This window comes from Hyaena hyaena, unplaced genomic scaffold (genome assembly GCF_003009895.1).
Source record: "Hyaena hyaena isolate Hyena2069 unplaced genomic scaffold, ASM300989v1 scaffold_1141, whole genome shotgun sequence".
In the NCBI taxonomy this organism is placed as follows: Eukaryota; Metazoa; Chordata; class Mammalia; order Carnivora; family Hyaenidae; genus Hyaena; species Hyaena hyaena.
In genome coordinates this window covers 509770-530033 of record NW_024081774.1, presented here as the reverse complement: position 1 = coordinate 530033, position 20264 = coordinate 509770, and the positions used below count along the sequence as shown (strand labels likewise).

The 20264-nt window shown below is 33.8% G+C and overlaps 1 protein-coding gene across 1 annotated transcript in view; it reads right to left on the bottom strand.

Annotated features, from left to right (window-relative positions):
* Positions 1–20264, bottom strand: part of LRP1B (LDL receptor related protein 1B) — a gene marked incomplete at its 5' end in the record, with an annotated part of 553279 nt that overhangs the window by 26389 nt on the left and 506626 nt on the right. Inside the window, 2 exons of the mRNA XM_039222492.1 lie at positions 1643–1804; positions 15513–15677. Coding sequence (XP_039078423.1) covers positions 1643–1804; positions 15513–15677 — 327 coding nt within the window. The remainder of the gene's footprint in view (positions 1–1642; positions 1805–15512; positions 15678–20264) is intronic.

Genomic DNA, 20264 nt, shown 5'->3' with positions numbered 1-20264 from the left:
TTTCAGTCACATATGTGACACAAGTGGAAGATTTTAAATAATATTGAAGACTAACAGAATCAGAATCTTTGGAGGTGATGGCTGGGAAACTGTATTTTTAAAACTGTTTATAAAAGTGTTCCAATTTATATGGAAGTCACAGGCTCAAGGAGTGAGTGTTTTTGGGAAAAAAAGGAGGCATGAATACAGTCATCAATCACTCTAATGTTCAAAGGTCAGAGAAATGAGGAGGGACCTGCAAAAGACAGTGAAAAGAAGCAGCCAGTAAAATGGGAATGGAAACAAGAGAATGGTAAATGCAAAGAAATGCCATGTTTTAACTAGGGAGTGACTAACTGTGGACTGTGGGGTAAAATAAGAATTGATAACTGGCCATTGGATACGAGCACATGGATGACCATAAAATAAATTAATTAACTTGACTTTGATGAAAGATATTTCAGCAAAATAATGAAGATAAAAACCTGACAGAGGTGAGGTCAAAAGAAAAATAGAAGTGTAGTGTATAATAACTCTTTAGAATAGTGCTACTATTTTGGATAGTAATGAGGGTAAAAAAAAAAAAGGAGGGAAATAAAGTTGTGGGTAGAAGGAGATGTGGGAACAAGTCAAGGTTGTTCAAGGAAAAACTAGGGAAAGAGGAATATGCTGATAAAGAAGGGGATAGTTGTAAGAGATGTGTCCACAAGTAGCTAAAAGGGATCTAATATATGAGTGCATAACATAGCATTAGATGTAGCATGGGGTTCCTGCTCATAAGAAGACAGAGTACATGGATATAAGATAAAGTAGTTTTATGGATGTGATGGTGAGAGCTCGTGGTAGTTCTCTGTAGATAGATTCTGTTTTGATCAATGAAACAGAAAGCAAATTCCTGGGGCACCTAGGTGGCTCTGTCAGTCTGACTCTTGATTTCAGCTCAGGTAATGATCTCACAGTCAGAGATCCAGCCCTGCATCAGGTTGGGAATGGAATCTGCTTAAGATTCTCTTTCCCTCTCCCTCTGCCCTTCCCCCACTTCACATGCACAGCATGTTTTCTCTGTGTCTAAAAAAATAAATAAATAATTTTTTTAAGAAAGCAAGTTCCTGAGCTGAGGATAAATTGGGGGAGCAGGTATTAGAGGTTTGAGGAGAAAGAAGATTTGACATGGACGTCTAGGAGAGTCAATAGATTAGCAAAATACTAGAAGCCATAGTAAGTGCTCATTTGAAAGCAGTGATAAAGTCCTAGGTGAGACCAGTCTGTATGATTATGTGTTCTTCTTCTGATGCATCTAGCAGTGGGACAGCAGTTTGGAAGAGATGGAGAACTGGATTTAACCATGGTTACAGTTTTCCAGGAAAGTGTAATAGAAGGGGAAGAAGGAACAAGGAAATTGAGGGCATATACAAGGGGACAGTTACAGTGATGGGTTATGGAGTCTGAGGTAGGGAAGGAAGAAACATAGAATCTTTAAAATGATCAGGATGAGGAACAACGTAAAGAATTATTGGGAGTTGGGGTGATGGAAGGAGTGACCCTGAAAAAAAGAGGGTTGTTGAAATTGAGAGGATGGAGGGAGCACAGAGATAAGAAAATTACTGAACGTAAACATCAAAGCACGCTACCGAACTGTGTGGTGGGAGTCACTGTCACTTACAGTACTGGCATCTGTCTCCAGTGTGCTCAGGCTCGCAGTGGCAGGATGGCTGGTTGCCGGCAGTCACGCTGCAGGCTCCGCCATTTTGACAGAAATCCTCACAGACGGTCTTACCACAGTTTGGTCCAGTGAACCCCAGGGCACAGCTGCAGGTGGGTCTCCCTGTTGGAAATGAAAACAACAAAAAGGAACTTTGACTCAAATGTTTTTCATGGAATCCTTAGTAGGTAAGAAGCAGGAAGCCAAGATTCTGATCAAGGTTTTTTCTCTACTTAATCCGTGAATTTAGGCAGTGGGTGTCAGTGTTCCCATGTGCCAGCGGAGCCTGGATTAGAAGATAACTCAGGTTCCCATCAGGTAAAACGACCAGAGTGCATTTCATGAATAATTACACATTTATACAGGTGTAGTATGTTCTGAAATATTTGTTATTCTTTATACTTTTCATGTCTTTATTTTTGTTCAACTCATATAGTAATGTAGTTTGTATTAGCTATTAGAATGTAAAACAGACACAATCGTATTTCTCAGTATTCAGTCATCATGTACAGCTACTGCTAATGCATGAGCTTAGATTTATAAATAAATATTTTTAAAAGTTTAAAGTGGGTGTGCCTTCTATAATATTTATGTAATTAGTTATTTCAGTTTATGTCAATCTACATACTGTATTTAGTATATAAGCACTTAATAAGTCCTGTTTTATTTCATTTTTGATATTGTTATTCATGGGAAAGGACTATCACTTGTAGTCTAGAAAGACAATTTAAAGTCTAACATTAACAGCACACAAGAGCAAATCTAATGGACCATCTATGGATATCTTTCTTTATTTTCTCTGTATGGACGAACATCAGAAGGAAAGGCGAACAATCCTTTAAGATGTTTGGAACATAACACAGTTAACTTATATCAGGAATGAGTCTCTCTGACTGCCTGGAATGTCAAGGACGGAGTGGAAAATGGAGGACAGAACTAGCTCTGTAGGACAGATTAAGGAAAACAAAATGAAATAATGGCTATCATTTGTAAGGGGCAAAGAATGAAGTTTAAATGTGCAAATGTAAAGAAATAACATGAAAAGAAATAAAAAAGAAATTCAAGTATAGATCTGAATTAACTAGGACTCAGAAATGTCACTCAGTTAACTAGTATCAGGGAAGATTCAACCATCTCCTCTCTCACCTTTGTAGACATGAAGCATAATTACAATGGTCGTAAAAATGTATGAGTATAAGGCTTAAGACTTGAAGTGTGAAAATGATATAAGTTTTCTCTATTGCCATAGATTCTATATTCTATAATTTCTTGAAAAGCATTTGTAAGTAAATAAAATGTCTCTAAATAAGATGCACCCTTCCTTCCAAAAGAATAAATAAATCAAGGTTCCCAAATTATTTATTTTGCTTTGAAAGTGCTCCATACATTTAAACATGCTTGAAACTACTGCTCCTCAGTGAAGAAAGTTACATACATTTTTATGGTGAGTAGCACTGCTTTAAAACTTATTTATAAATGTTATTAGTTTGGTGGCATGTAAACGCCTATTAACAGATTGAGAAACAAGGTAAATTTTATGTACATTAAAAGCTGAATAGCATCATGTTTCCTATTCTCAAAAAAGGCTTTAAAACTTTTAGCTAAATATTTTTCTTATAATGGTAGTGAATTTTCTAGTTGTTGCTTACACAAGACAAAATATCTTCATGGAACAGTAATCGGTGAAAAACAGACACAACAAGAGAATGAATAGTGCTTGTAGATGAAGAGGACACAGGATTGTTGGAACACAGCTACTAAGGAAAATGAAAGCCCTGAACAAAAGAAGTAATTCCTCTTCATCAACAAGAACCAGTAAATGCCTTACAGAGAAACAGAACATATAAATAGGAACACAAATTAACATGAGCTAAAGGTGAAATGAATAGTACAGAAAATAATCAGAACGCATTAGAACAATCAGAAAAAGGGTCCTATGATGGTAGGACTTAAACACCCTAGATTTATGTTTTTCTAGTTTTTTTTTTTTTTAAGAGTGAAAAACATTAAAATAATAGAAGTTTGAAAGAAACAAATGCAACCCGCTATGGCACTTGAAAACTGCTCTATCCCAGTCACTGAGAGAATAACATCATGCTTTCATCTCATCTAGGGCAAAGTGACCAGGTTCCCTCATCCTCCTTCCCCAGCATATGTCTCAAATCGCTAGACTATGGCTGAATTATTTTGAAAAGGCTCTTCTTTCTCTTTCTTTAAAAAGAAGATTTCTTTTTGACCAGAGAAATCTTCATATTCAGGAAGGAGAACATCACCAACTTGAAACTGTGTGTTTATACAGCAGATCTTTTGTTTGCTGATGGGAAAAGAACTTTCTGTCACAGAATTTTATAATAGGCTCTATCTAATATCTTCATGAATCTCTCTGGATCCACCCTAACAAGTTGCATTGGATTCATTTATAAAGATTTTTTAGGTAGCTCAATTTGATTTTGCCATTTGAAAAGGCAACAGTACTGTTTCAATGGCTAAGGTATAGATTTACAGCAGTGATGCATCAGGGAGCTTGGGAGTTGACAGCCTACAAGGGTAGTGTAATCAGAAAAAGCATCAATTAACCTGAGGAAGGAAGGGGAGGTTCAGTTTGTTGGCTCTACTCCATCTGGTTTCTATAGCATTCAGGGCCGAAAAGTGTGGGTTGTCAGACTGCCTGGATATAGAGTATCTGTGCCAATTATTGGTTGTGGGACCATGGGCATCATTTCTCTTCTTATTTCTTCTATGCAAAAAATGGGGATAACAATAAAATAGTACCTTTCTCATGGGGTTGTCATGTCGAACCTGAGAAAATGAATGAGATTATACATGCAAAGCATTTCCAAAAGTACTAGCATACAGAAAGTACTCAGTGACACTTAATCTCCAATTGTTTATTGTTGTTGTTTCTGAGAGTCACCATATAGAAGTATGACTTTGGAATTGTGTCCGAAAAAAACACTGTAACATTCTAAGGAAATCATTTGAAAAACTGTCTTAAGTTATAAATTTTATCTCCATTATTTACTTAAGACAAAATTAAATTTGAATTTGTATGGCAGCGATGGGATAAAGCAGAAATTCTCCATCAACCTCACTCTCAGACTCCAATAGTTTCAAACTTTGAAGTATGGGTCTTTCTCGCTTTACTTTTTCAGCATGCTTAATCTTACCATTTAAGGAGAAAGAAAATGCACACATACACACACACACACACACACTCCATATGACAAACACAAATAATGTACATCTAGTATTTTTATCAAGTCCATTTACTTACATAACTTCAAATTTTGATATATACTTGAATTTTTAAAAAGAGAGCCTATACTCACAGCTTTCAATTCTACCAAATATATGACAAAAATCTTCAATCATAAAGTCACATTCTAATCTTTCATTGGGTTTACAGTTTAAATTTTTTTAATATACAAAATAAAGTATCTTAAGTTATTACTTCTCTTCATTATTTCAGAAGAGAAGCCAGATCTTTCAATATGTATGTATTGGTCACATAAATCAATTCTGATTCCCTAGTGGTAAGAAAGGTTTAGGAATTGAGAAGTTAATGTGTGGTGTTGTCTTTACTTTGTATTTATATACTCTTGCAAAGCTTATCTCTGATCTTTTAATCACTAAATCCACTGATTTCTTCTTAATCATCCTCCTTCTCAAATGTGCTCAATAATTTTACACATTTTATTCTTGAAATTTATTTTTTATTACACATCTACTCTTAAAAATTCTATCTCTATTTGGTTTCTAAAATAATGCCATTGTTGATTTCCCCTTTTTTTCTGACTGTCCTTTTTTTTTTTATGTTTTATTTATTTTTGAGAGAGAGAGAGAGAGACAGCATGAGCAGAAGAGGGACAGAAAGAAACGGAGACACAGACTCCAAAGACAGTCTCCAGGATTTGAGTTAGCTGTCAGCACAGAGCCCGATGTGGGGCTTGAACCCACAAACTGTGAGATCATGACCTGGGCTGAACCCCGGACGCCTGACTGACTGAGCCACCTAGGCACCCCACCGACTGTTCTTTTCAATTGCTTTTATGTTTTCTCATTCTGTCTCTTAAAATATGCTCTTCCAAACTTCTTTTTGGTGATACAATACAACTTGATGGTTTCAATATTTGTCTCTCTGTCTGAATGCACCAGGCTCATTTTTCTGACTCTAGGCTCATTCCCCTTCCTAAATTAAAGACTTTCATTCTCTTTGTTGTTATGTCTCAAGCATGTCTCAGGCTGCTCAGTAGGACCCACAGGAGAGAAAATTCTTCTCACAAACATTATTCTGATAACATACATGATTTCTGTAGACTAGGTTCTGCAGTGTTAGGTCTGCTTCGTATACGAGGTCAACATATGCTAACATATGTTAGCAAAGTGCCTTACTAGATGTATACACTAAATGGAGCTTAGTTTATTTGCTCCATTAATTTATTATTAATTTATCTGCTATTCATAGATAAATGGGAACTGATGGCATATATCTTATAAAATGTTCCAGCAAATTTCTATGCAACAAGGTAAATACATAAACTGTTCAAATTTAACTGGATAACCAATAGTAGCTAATGTTAAATACAGTGAAAATATAACAAAAGGCACTAAATATCTATAGTCAATAATACATACTATTAAGAAATATTCATGGACACAACTAAAGATTATATTGCTCGTAAGAAAAATGGAAATGTCTTAGACTTTAACTGAATTCTTTAAATTTCATTGGTCTTACAAGGCCCCTCTATACTGAAACTAGTCTCAGTAAAAATTATTGATTTGGAAATAGTTTGTAAGAATAATTTAACAGGAACTAAATAAATTTGGTACAAAGTTAAATTATTTGTTAGTTTGTTTTTTGGTATTAGGCAGACTTGGGAATTGAATCCTATTAGATATTTACTCATTGTGTGTTTTGTAAAACTTATGATTTCCTCACTAGACCTCATTTTGAATCTCATTCTGTAAACTGGTGATAGTAATGCCTACTATGTGCTCGTAAACCACATGGCATAATGGCTGCCACATAGCAAGTACTCAATTATTGGCAGTAGTAGTAGTGGTGGTGGCATTATTATTATTGTTAAAATAATATTAATTATTAATATATTATCATTACTCATATTATTACTACTATTAGTAGTGGTGGTATTGGTAAATTATTACTATTAGTATTATTAGTAAATAAATTATCAACCTAGTTATTATTTACACTCAACTAAGCACATATGCCTTTACTATAAAAAAAATACATATGGAAACCCCATACACATTACTTTTCATAGGTATTCTTTTGAAAATAACATGACCCTTATCCAGCCTATATATCAGTTCAAAATAATGCTTTAAATATATAATAAAAATTGAATTGAATCCTTTCTATTAAATAGATAGGCAACTACATGGATATGATAATGATTTATCATTATTCCTTTTTAAATGAGCATTAACTTTATATGATTTGGTTATAGTTTACCTCTAGACAAATGAGCCTGTATGACTATATGTTACTTTTAGTTATATAGTCATAGCCAGCCTATTTCTCTGATATGGGCAGACAACATTGCTTATTGTCATTGATAATAGGTAATGGCTTTGAGCACTGACTTTGGAATAATCTAGTTTCTTGGATTCTAGTTTTCTTACTTAACTACTTTAGCTCACATATGAAAAATGCCACAGTGTAGACATTACAGAATAAGAATTAAATAAGGTAAGATGTCTAGGAAATTTGCCAGAGTTCTTGGCATTTATTAAGCATTCAAAATGCAGTAGTCACTAGAATAGAGATAACATTACGTTTGCAAGTTTTGTAAAATATTATAATTACTGAATATATATTCCATGTGCAAATCACTATTTGCATGCCAATAATTTTAGAGTAAAATTTGCTCTGTAGCTTTTAGTCAAATAATATATGAATAAATATCAATCAACATGCTCAAAAGCATATATTTGTATTTAAAAATACGATAAAGGTGATCTGCTGGGGGCACCTGGGTGGCTCAGTCGGTTAAGTGCCCAACTTCAGGTCAGGTCATGATCTCACGATTCATGAGTTTGAGTCCCATGTTGGGCTCTGTGCTGACAGCTCAGATCCTTTAGCCTGTTTTGGATTCTGTGCCCCCCTCTCTCCCTGTCCATTCCCCACTCACAGTCTGTCTCTCTCCGTTTCCCCAAAATGAATAAATGTTAAGAAAAAAAAAAGGTGATCTGTTGGCATTTTTCAGTAACTTGATTCAATATTGGTGTCTGTATTTAGAATCTAGATTTATTTAATAAACAGTTTTTAAGGTCATTATAAAGATGCTACTCATCAGTATGATTTAATCAATATTGTATGACTTTAAGCAGGCAAAATTACTTCTCTGCTCAATATTGGACAAATAAATCATTACCCTTTTTTTCTATATACACATAATGCTTGAAAATGTGTGATTGATTAGCATGAAGAAGTGCTAGCAAAAGTAATTACATGTGAACTTCCTACGAGACAGTGACAGCGTTTATAATTTCTGAGAGGTAGATAACCTGCTGGTGAGCATCATTAGTCAGTTCTTTTTATAAGCAATTTATTTGAATGTATTGAATTCATACTCATTTGTCAGTGTGAACCTTGCATCTTACACTGTTTGATTTGGTACTGGTTAAGTCTAGTGCTTGTAAATTTTTATTCCTGTTTGTAATGTTTTCTACCTAGCTGGTCTTTTATGTATACAGTCACTGTTTAACTCAAAGAGTCTGATAAACTCATTAAAAAGCATTTAATTGACATTTAAACTGCAGAGAATAGTTACAAATGTTTACATTTAATGTTCTAGTAAATGTTACATATGTTAACTAAAAGTTACATACTTCTGGGGCAGCTGGGTGGCTCAACTGGCTAAGCCCTTCTCCTGACCTCTTACCCCCAAAACGACTCTGCTTTGTGAAATCTGTCTTCACTTCTGACTTACATTCAATAAAAGTTTTGAATGCTTTAAAAAATTGCTAGTCTTTTTGATAAAGAGATTTGACATCCTACTTTTCCACTTTATATAATGTTTTCCTGGACTGAAAGTAAGTACCCATTTATACATAATTTTAGTAAGTTGACTATAGCTGTCGAGTTGTCTTAAGCATCAAAAAGATTAAAAAAAACTATTAAAAAAAAAAAAAAAAAAAAAAAAAAAAAAAAGGAGGAACTGTGGACTTTACCTAAAGCCCTCCCCATATGGCTTAATATATTCTGACATATTTCAAATTATAGGTCACAATCTATTTATACCTCTGGAAAGTTTGGTTTTAGCCAGCTTTGTGAAAATGAAACTGAAATATTTTTGTCCTTTCTGTGAATAAAAGGAAGCCAACTCAAACCATCTGAGATCAGCTTAGAAAGTCATAAGACTGAAGAGCTTAATACTGCTCTCACCATGTGGTCCAAATGAACCAGTAACTGTGCTTCATAAAGTCAACAGAATTAGAGAGAATCTTACTTTCAATCTCTCACAGGTCTACTGTGAAGGTGCAAGGACTGAGAACAGCACCTGGCACTCATAAGGAGTCCAATATTAATTACTGTGATCCTGGCAATAATAGTAATTATTATTATTATTATTCCTAATAATTATTATTACCATTGCTTACTTTTTATAATGTTTTATTTTTATTTTTGAGAGAGAGAGAGACTGCGTGAGCAGGGGAGAGTCAGAGAGAAAGATATAGAATATGAAGACAGATTCTGGGCTCTGAGCTGTCAGCACAGAGCCCGACGTGGGGCTCGAACCCATGAACTGTGAGATCATGACCTGAGCCAAAGTCATATGCTTAACCGACTGAGGCACCCAGGTGCTCCTACCATTGCTTACTTTCTAACAACAATACACATTACTGTGGAACTTGGAAAATATAGACATAGAAGGATCTATCTCCTTATATAGATACTTTATGTATACATTTTTTTTTCCATTTTAGACTCATATTACTAGTTTTAGTTCTTGTCCTTTTAAACTTCAAAATGCAATGTGAATTTCTGGATCTTATGATGTTTCTATTTTTAATTTTTGAGGAACCTCAAAATACCATTTTCCATAATGGTTACACTAATTTCCATTCACACCAACAGTGTTTGAGAGTTCCCTTTTCTCCATATCCTTGATAATATTTGTTATTTCTTGTCTTTTTGACACTAGCTATTCTGATTAATATGAGGTAGTTATATCATTGTGGTTTTGATTTGCATTTTCTGATGATTACTGATGCAGCATTATTTACACTGGCCAAGATATGGAAGTAATCTAAGTGTCTGTCAATAGATAAAGAAGATATGATATGCATACACAATGGAATATTACTTAGGTATGAAAAATAATGAGATCTTGTCATTGTGATGACATGGACAGACCCAAAGGGTATTATGCTAAGTGAAATAATTCAGACAGAGAAAGAAGAATTCCATATGATCTCACTTACATATGTAATCTAAAAAACAAACAAACATAAAAAACTGGCCCATAAGCACACAGAACAAACTGGTGGTGCCACAGGGGAGGGGCTTGGGGATGGGTTAAATGGGTGAAAGGGAGTGAGAGGCACAGGCTACTAGTTATGGAATGAATAAGTCATGAAGATGAAAGGTACCAATTGTGTACTTCATGTCTAGGTGCAGATAAGAGACATCAGTTTTCATGTTTTGTCACTAGTCCCATGATATTTTGAGGGTATCCAAAAGTTCCTAGGTTAACTTGCCTTTGAGAGAACACTTTTAGGGGAGCCAATATGTGATGGCAGTGCCATCATATACGTCACCTTCCTATTGGGGGCAGTGTCCTGAACAGAAAGAGCCTGAATGAATGAGAAAGGAAAGTCTCACATCGACTTGCTTACTATTATAAATGTCCTTCAGAGGTGAGAAGGTTTCCCCCCCTTTCCTTAACAGAGGCCTCTTTCCTCCTGTTTCAGCTTTGGGGACAAAACCTTTCCCTGCCAAAGTTCATAGAGGTGGCAACAGAGAGGGCTCAAGGAGAGCTTCTGCTTTCTTCTTTTCATATTCATTTAAGGCATTTATTACAAATGTATGATCTACTACTGAAAATTGTATTGTCACTCCTTTACTTAGTCAGCCCTGCTATTACGTATTTTCAAACTTCCCAAATTAAAAATTTCCTTCCCTTCTACATAACTCCAAAGTGTATGAGTGGGAATATTTGGCTATGTTGTCCCAATTTTACAAACTCTCTTGCTCTATTACTCTAAATCAACTGTGTAGCAAACATCGATTCATTTTGAAATGAACATTTAAAGTTTAAATAACAGACTTATAAGAGTAAGGAAAATACCAAACAGCACCAACATACCTTAAATAATAAATATTTATAAAAATGAAGATTAATTGTAAATATATAAATATTCTTAATCACATAAATATCATTATATCCATTATGACATAAATTCTTAAAGTATTCTTTATTTTCTATAATAGAATGATTGAAGAATTCAATGCTTTCCTCTCATTTCCATTATTTTGCCCAAGGCAAACTTTATCTTAATTTCCTCCTATGAGGTCATACAAATGAACTACATGCACCCTTGCTGATACAATCAATGTCAAACCACTTCATTTTGTAGTACTTTTCTATATGAATATAGTTCATTTTTTTTTTTAGCTTTCTCTATTATAAAAAAAAATTAAGGAAAGAGGAAAAACTCATTCTTAGATACAAAATTTTAATTATGCCTCTCAGATGTGTGCTTTTAATTAACTGGTGGCATTTCCTTTGTTCAATTATTATAGTTCTATACAACTGTCATAAACTTATAAATTTTAATTAAAGCTGCCCCAAACCCTAGTCATATAGTGTCCACATAGGAATTTGCCAAAAGGCTTAACTGTAAGTAAACCAACAATGAATAAATCCATGAATTGCCCACTGGGATTTGTTTAACAAATTAACATTTGTGTGGAGATAATGAGGTTCTACAGTTTATAATGGTAAACAATGTTTTTATAAAACCATATTTTTAAAAGTAAATAATGCTTTGTAGATGACTTATTTGGTTATGCTATTATTATAAATAATTAGATGCTATAAGACAATGAACTTCATGGCCGTATCTCAAGTTGAATTCATATAAGGACTCATTTATATAACTAATTTGAAAAATAATTTTTTTCTGAACATACTATCTATGTAAATCAAAATCTAATACTCTATCTGGATGCAAAAAAAAAAATTCATGTAGTATAGATTTTTAAGAATACAGCAAGATCTGGACAAACAATTTGCACCAAACATTAAAAGTTGTGCTGTATCCACATATAGTTCAGGATCCATTAACAGGACAGCAAAATGAACAGAGATTTGTCTTTGTAAATCCATTGCAGGTTAAGTAGATATGCATAGTCTGGAGTACCAAACTCTTATTGGCTTAAATATTTCTAAAGATAAATATAAGAAAACCATCTGATTGTAACCCAGTGATTTTTATTATCTTAATGAGAAAATTAACAATTAAATAATAAAATCTTTATAAAACTCATTTGTAAAAGAAAAGCTTCTTCCCTAAAGGAAATGGTGTCTGTGTTACTAAAATACAATGACAGGGTCCTATATCCTTTTACTGCACATTTATTTAGTTTTCATTTGCATATTCAGTGATGGGGCCAGCACTACAGTTTCTCCCACAACATTGAATATACTCTTCCATAATGAGTAGCTTCTCCTAGGCAGACTGATATTATGTATTAAGATCTAGTGCCTTCTTATTTCAGTCAACTTGCTGAATTTTTTTCAGAATTCTATTAAGTAGTTAGAATACCTTAATTATCAATTAGTCATAAGTAAAAAAATACTTATAGACATAAAATTATCAAATTTAAAGAAATAGTAATGCTTTTACTATTAGAATGCAAATCAGAACTGTTTGCTTCCTCTGAACTCCACTGAAAATGCTTCTTCGCGTGGCTCTTTTCAGTTAGCATTATGCTAAATAATTCAAAGAATAAAATAAGCAATAGAAACAGTGAGAATTCCCAGTAAGATAGAAATTAACTGTGTAGGGGATGTGAGGATCATATGCATTAATTTTCCATTCGACTAAATCTGCATTTATTGTAGTAGAATTAAATGTGCATATTGCACTGTAATAGTCGCATAGTGTCCTTTGGACTGATTTTTGGAATTTACTAATTATATTTTTATTATGCATTTGGGTTAATTTTTTCCCATGGGAACATATTTTAAATACAATAGAACTAAGTAGAAAAATATGTTTTAATTTTCATTTATGCGCTGTAACAAATCCTTTTTGCAAACAGAATTATTGAGTAGCTTAATAAGAATTTAAGTATATCTTAACATGCAGTAACCTGATATTTTCAAAGCATATTATAAATTGTATTACAATATCAAAAAAGTAGTTATGATTTGAGATAGGAATTATGATGCTATCAGATGTACTGATATAGTATATTTATATTTAATTTTTTAATTATTTAACGTAACCTAATTTAACTTAATTTATTTTTTTAAGTTTATTTATTTTGAGAGAAAGAGCTTGCCAGTGGGGTAGGGGCAGAGAGAGAGGGGAAAGAGAGGATCCCAAGTAGGCCCCGCACTGTCAGCACAGAGCCCAGTGCAGGGCTAGAACCCATGAATCATGAGATCATGACCTGAGCCAAAACCAAGAGTCAGATGCTTGCTTAACTGACTGAGCCAACCAAGTGCCTTATTTAATTTTCAAAAGTAAATGATGTTTAGCATTAGGCAAACTGTTAAATTTAAAAAGAAGATGCAAAAGAATGGAACTGGACCATTTTTTTATACCATACACAAAAATAAATTCAAAATGGATTAAGGACCTAAATGTGAGACATGAAACCATAAAAATCCTAGAGAAGAACACCGGCAGTACCCTATTTGTTATCAGCCATAGAAATTTCTTTCTAGATCTGTTTCTTGAGGCCAGGGAAACAAAAGCAAAAATAAACTATTGGGATTTCATCAAAATAAAGAAGCGTCTGCACATGAAGGAAACAATCAACAAAACTAAAAGGAAACCTACAGAATAGGAGAAGATATTTTCAAATGACATATCTGAATAAGGATTAGTATCCAAAATCTATAAAGAACTTATAAAACTCTACATCCAGGGATGCCTGGGTAGCTCAGTTGGTTAGTTAAGCATCTGACTCTAGATTTTGGCTCAGGTTATGATCTCAGTTCAAGCCGTGCATTGGGCTCTGGACTGACAATGCAGAGCCTGCTTGGGATTCTTTCTCTCCCTCTCTCTGCGCCTCTCCTGCTCATTCTCACTCTCTCTCACAATAAATAAATAAACATTAAAAAAACCCTCAACATCTAAAAAATGAATAATTGAATTAAAAAATGGGTAGAAGGCATGATTCCAAATAAGACATCAAGATCCCCAACACACACATGAATACATGCTCAACATCACTGATCATTAGGAAAATACAAATCAAAATTACAATGAGATCTTATCTCACACCTATCAGAATGGCTAAAATCAATAACACAAAATACAACAGGTGTTGGTGAGGATGTGGAGAAAGGGGAACTCTCTTGCACTGTTGGTGGGAATGTAAAGTGCTATAGCCACCCTGGAAAACAGTTTCTCAAAAAAGTTGAATATAGAACTACCCTACAATCCAGCACTTGCACTACTAATATTTACCTGAATAACACAAAATTACTAATTCAAAGGGATACATGCACTCCAAAGTTTATAGCAGTGTTATCTACAATAGGCAAATTATTATTTTTTTTAAATGTTTTATTTATTTCTAGGAGGGAGAGAGAGAGACAGCGTGAGCAGGGGAGGGTCAGAGAGAGAGGGAATCACAGACTGAAACAGGCTCCAGGCTCTGAGCTGGCAGTCAGCACAGAGCCCGACGTGGGGCCCGAACCCACGAATAGGCAAATTATTGAAACAGCCCAAATGCCCATAGAGTGACGAATGGATAAAGAAGATGGAGTACATACACACAATGAAATATTACGCAACCACAAAAAGAGTGAAATCTTGCCATTTGCAAAGACACGGATGGAGGTAGAGAGTTATGCAAAGCGAAAGAAGTCAGTCTGAGAAAGAGAAAATTCATACTGTATGATTTCACACATATGTGGAATTTAAGAAACAAAACAAAGGAGCAAAGGGGGGAAAAAGAGAGAGAGAGCCAAATCAAGAAACAAGCTATTATCCATAGAGGAGAGACTGATGGTTACCAGAGGGGAGGCGGATGGGGGGATGGGTGGAATAGGTGATAGGGATTAAGGAGGGCACTTGTTGCGATGAGCAACATGTGTTGTATGGAAGTGTTGAATCACTATGTTGTACACCTGAATGTTAACTACCTGGAATTTAAATAATTTTTTTAAAACCTCTACCATGAAGTTTCAAAATAAAATAAAATTAAGATAAAGAAGAACAGAGTTTAGAGTCAAACACATAAGGCTTATAAAACTGGTTTTACATAATCATTCTAAGTCAGCATCACAATATCTATGAGCACTGAGCCCTGACACGTGGTGGGTACTCAACACATGATAATGATAATTACCATTGTTAATTTTGTGACTAGAACTTCAATACTGAATTTAGAGCAAACTACTACTGAATTATGAACTACTTATTACATTGAATTATCAACATATTACATTTAATGAATTGATAATTAATTAATTATCAACAATCACATGTAATTTGTGTTAATGCATTCTTTATTACAAAATCAGGAATTATATTTAGAACATTAAGTATTCTCTATATATTTTTCATAAGGAAAAATGCAAATTGCTTGAATATACAGGGACATTCACATATTTACCTAGTGTTGATGGTATACAAGTTCCTCCATTTTGACAGTAGTTGCTACAGTGGTTGACTTCACATCTGTCTCCTGAGTAACTAGGCCAACAGTGACACCTTAAGTCACCTTTCTCATTTAAAAGGCATCTTCCTCCATTTTCACAAGTCAATGTGCATGAATCATCTGGTTATAAGAAGAAATGTACAAATTAGCATGCTATTCAGTGGGTGGAAGAGTCTGACAACTCATATAAACAAAAATTAAATATTAGGATTTACTTTTTTAAATGAAATTACCCAAATAAACACCTCTAATATAAAAGTAGAAGAAACAAAATAGTATAAATACCATCTGAAGACAGAGAAATAGATGTTAATCACTGTTGAATGGTGAATGCAAATATTGAATAAACTGTTACTCTTTTTAGGCATAAAGACATCAATCATTTCTTATATTTATTAAAGCCTTAATAAAACAAATGGAAACTTCTTAAAAATAAAATATTTTGTAACCAATATATTTTCTTTATGATATAAGCTACCATGCCCTATTTTTAGGACTGTTTGATATCAATCCAAACTGAAATATGTAGGATAAATTTATAGTATATATACATATATACATATAATTTATAGTCTAGAAAAACATTTAAATGAAAGTATATTCTTTAATAAGGATATACATCCTTATTAACTACATACAAACAAGTTAAAACTAAAAGTAACTTAGATCTGGTATGAGATGTTGATTAAACAGTGTCAGAAACATTTCCATATGTAAAATTTCCATATGGAAAATGATTAGGCACCATCTGTCTATTTAATAGATTTTGGCTGAGGATAAGAAAGGATAGTCATTCCCTTGGGTTGCAAAATTATTTTTAAAAATATGATGAGTCTGATTTATGATAAGAATTGGTTTGGAATAATTTTTCAGTTTATTTTCCTATGTGTGCTGACATGGCCTCGCTCCCTTAGAAATACTGCTTTACTTAGGGCAGGACATAATGCCCAATGAAACACAATGATTGAGAATACTGTAAGAAACATTTGGTTCTAGAATATGTCTTCTACTAAAGTCATGCCTCTTTTATAGTGGAGTAAGGTCAAATCAAAACAGCCTTGTATTCCTTATTGAAGATATATTGGCCCATACGTAGTAGAAGCTTTAATATATCACTGCAATAATCACAAGAGCACCTTAAAGAACCTCAGAGACTTCAAATTAAAAACAAATTATTCAAATATCATATCCCCTGTCATAAATATAGATTATTTAACAGTTGTACCAGACAATTCTGAGCCACGCCTCATTGTAAAGCAAAGAGTTGAATATACAGGTTGAATTCTCAAGAAGGATCTAGAATGGAAATATATGTATATTTAGTTTAAAATTCACCCAACATTTCTAATTCATTTAGCATAAAGGATCCTAATTGTGGCTATGAATGTAAACAGCGAAGATAAATATTTAAGGCATTATGATCACAGTTAAGATTATTATGTGGGGGAGTTTATTTTCACCTATAAATGTTCTATGTGAACTACATAGATATTCAAAATCTAGGGTTGCCTGGGTGGCTCAGTCTGTAAAGCGTAAAACTTCAGCTCAAGTCATGATCTCACAGTTCGTGGGTTCGAGCCCCATGTTGGACTCTGTGCTGACAGCTGAGAGCCTAAAGCCTGCTTCGGATTCTGTGTCTCCCTCTCTCTCTGTCCCTCCCCCACTTGCGCGCGCATGCTCTCTTTCTCTCTCCCTCTCTCAAAAATGTGTAAAAATTAAAAAATTTAAAAAACAAAACAAAACAAAAAAACCAAAATCTCTACATGTTAGGGCAAGTACATTTCTACAATGTGTCTCGTAGGCAACAGAAATTTTAAAATATAACACTGCTTGATGAAATAGAAGTGGAATTTCAAAACCTAACTGTAATAGTTTTAAAATGAAAAAGAAGGCTGCTTTTGTCAATAAGTAAATCACCCCTAGAAGCCAAGCTCCAGCAATTATAATCAACTATAGGAAAGAGCAGGTGAATACTTTTCCAAGAATGAGTAGTATTTGAATTTCAAATTTCTTACATGAAGATTAAAAATATTCAGTGTCTCATCATTTAACAATAGCAGCAGCTAGCAAAAGGCAAGTAATTATAAAGAGCAGAAAACTTGGCTATGTCAAATGTTAATGTCAGGAAAAAATTAATTGGCATTTATCTACACCAATCAATAATTCTGAAATCTCCTTATTTATATTCTTAACTGAGGTGGTCCAAGATGTCTGCTACCAAGGCTCATATTCATAGAGGCCAACGTGAATATATTTTTTTTAACACTCTGATCATTTAAAATGTAAGATTTTCTTTTAAATTACAAAATGAGCTTTTAGGAGGTACCTGGAAGCACGCCTTTCAATCAGATCTGAAATAGTAAAACTGGAATTTCTTAAAAAGGTTTATATCTTGGATAAGTGCATATGTAAACAAACATGTTTTCTCAAACTATAAAATTTGGTACGTAATATAGAGAAAAACCTGTTTCATTTTCTTACCTAGTTCATGATAGACTTGTCTTAGAGTGTTGTGTGTCTACTTTTTGCAAAGCACTGTGCTAGGCACTTTATATGTTAATTCCAGTATTTTCAGTGACTCTGGACATGGGCAATACAGGTGACATAGAGGCACTGGGGTATATACCATGTGATGGTTAATATACATATGTATATATGTATACTTACATTATGCTTTGCTTATAAACCTTCAAAATATTTATTACTACTATAAGTAGTAGTAATATTTATTGTTTAGCTAATTTTACAAAGAGGAAACAGAGACAAAGGGAAGACAGGGACAAACAAATTAGTTAAGTGATAGATCTTGGCCTAAAGCAAAGCTCAAACTCAGATCTACCCCAGGCCAGCTTCTTCCTGTGCATTTGTTGGATCATTGGATAAATAATTTGGATTATTAGATAAATAATTTACACTAAGCAAAGACAAAAAAAGGAGAGTTATGTAGAAGAGATATTAATGTCTAGTTATAATGGAAAAACAGCAAATACTGTAGGCAATTTGACCATAAAAACACCACTGTTAATATCTGAGTTGATGTAAAAGTCACATTGATGGCATTAGTAGAATAATTCTGTGCAGAATCTTAATTTCTCTCTGAGGGGTCTCTTATATAGACACAGTACATAGAAGGCATCTGTGAGATCACTAGTTAAAAGTGTATGTGGAACTAGTAAAAATGTGGCACGTCTTCTTACAAGGAAAGGCTGAGATTTTAAAAAATCTATTTCTGAGAGGTTAAAGAGAAATATGTGGCCATACATAGTTTACCTACATGACCACGTCAGAGCAGCTAGTGAAAAATGTGCCTAATAACATTTGAAAATGTTCATTTAATTCTCTTACTCAACCATCACAGTTGAGATCACAGCTACTCTGGCTGGAAAGATAATCAATAAAAAGAAACAGTGCATTCTAGTGCCAGTGACAGCTTCCTTTTCAAGAACTGGCACTAAAGTACTCATCCAAAATACCAATCATGATTCACAATTAGCTCTCTGTTAAGAGATTTCTAACCTTGCCACCAAAAACCATGGTTCATATGTGCTCCACCCTAATTAAAATAAATGACTCACTATTTCCTTTACATGCCTTATTTTCATGCTTTTTCAGTTCCTCTGTCTTAATGTTCTGATCCCTCATTCCCACATAATCTGAATCCCATCTGTCTTTACAGACCTTGTTCTAAGGTCATATTCTACAAAAAATTGGAATCAATTCTCTAACTGGATGATCATCTAAATCCTCATAATAGTTTTAACTCTGTCTCTTCTGTACCTTGTATCACAACTGACATAAATATCTATGTATTCATCATTTAAGCTTTGCAACCTCTTCAACTTTGCATATCCAGAGCTTAGAGAATATATATTAAATGAAGGAGGTGTGGTAGTTTTAGACACTTAAGAGTCACGGAAAGGCAAAAGTCTTTAGATTGTATGTAACTTCCAGTAGACAACAATGAGAAAATGACATGGGGGTGGACATGCTAACTGAGGGCAAAGGCACAGTACTCACGTGAGAAGGCCTTTCCAACAGAAAAAATAAAGCAGGTAGTAAACCCTGCTATGAAGACATCCTGTGTACCTCATTGGAAAGTGTTGTGATCCTCAAGGGATTTCAGACCACTATATTTTGTTTGTGTCAAAAATTACTGAGTGTTGATATTCTTTTCATTTAATACCAATTTGTTTCTCTATTATGATTAATGTCTTGATTGTGAGGGAACTTAATGTCAGTTTATCTAGATAATCGAGAGACGTCTCTTCTTTCTCTTTTCTCATACTATTTTGGTCTTTGATTTTTGTTATTTCATTTTTGAATTTTTGCCACTTATTACTTATAAGCATCTGAAATAATGTTTTCCTTTTAAAATGCTTGTTTGAATGTTAATGTAGCTTCTAAAATATGAACTCTAAGAGTGAAGAAATTTTGTCAGTTTTGTTTCAGAATTAGTCCTTAGTTTTTAAATTAGTGTTATGTTTTGCTCATTAGCCCTCAAAATAGTTATTAGTATTATTAGTAGTATGTATTGGATATCAAATTTTACATAGAAGAAACTACAACTTCATTTCTTATCCTCAGTTTGTAAATTAGTGTTTGACGCATGGAAATTGTTCACTCTGAACCTGATGAATGAATAAGGGATTTTAAGGCTGGGTTTAAACTTATAACAAAGTGGCATCCTCAGAAACATAATCCTCACTG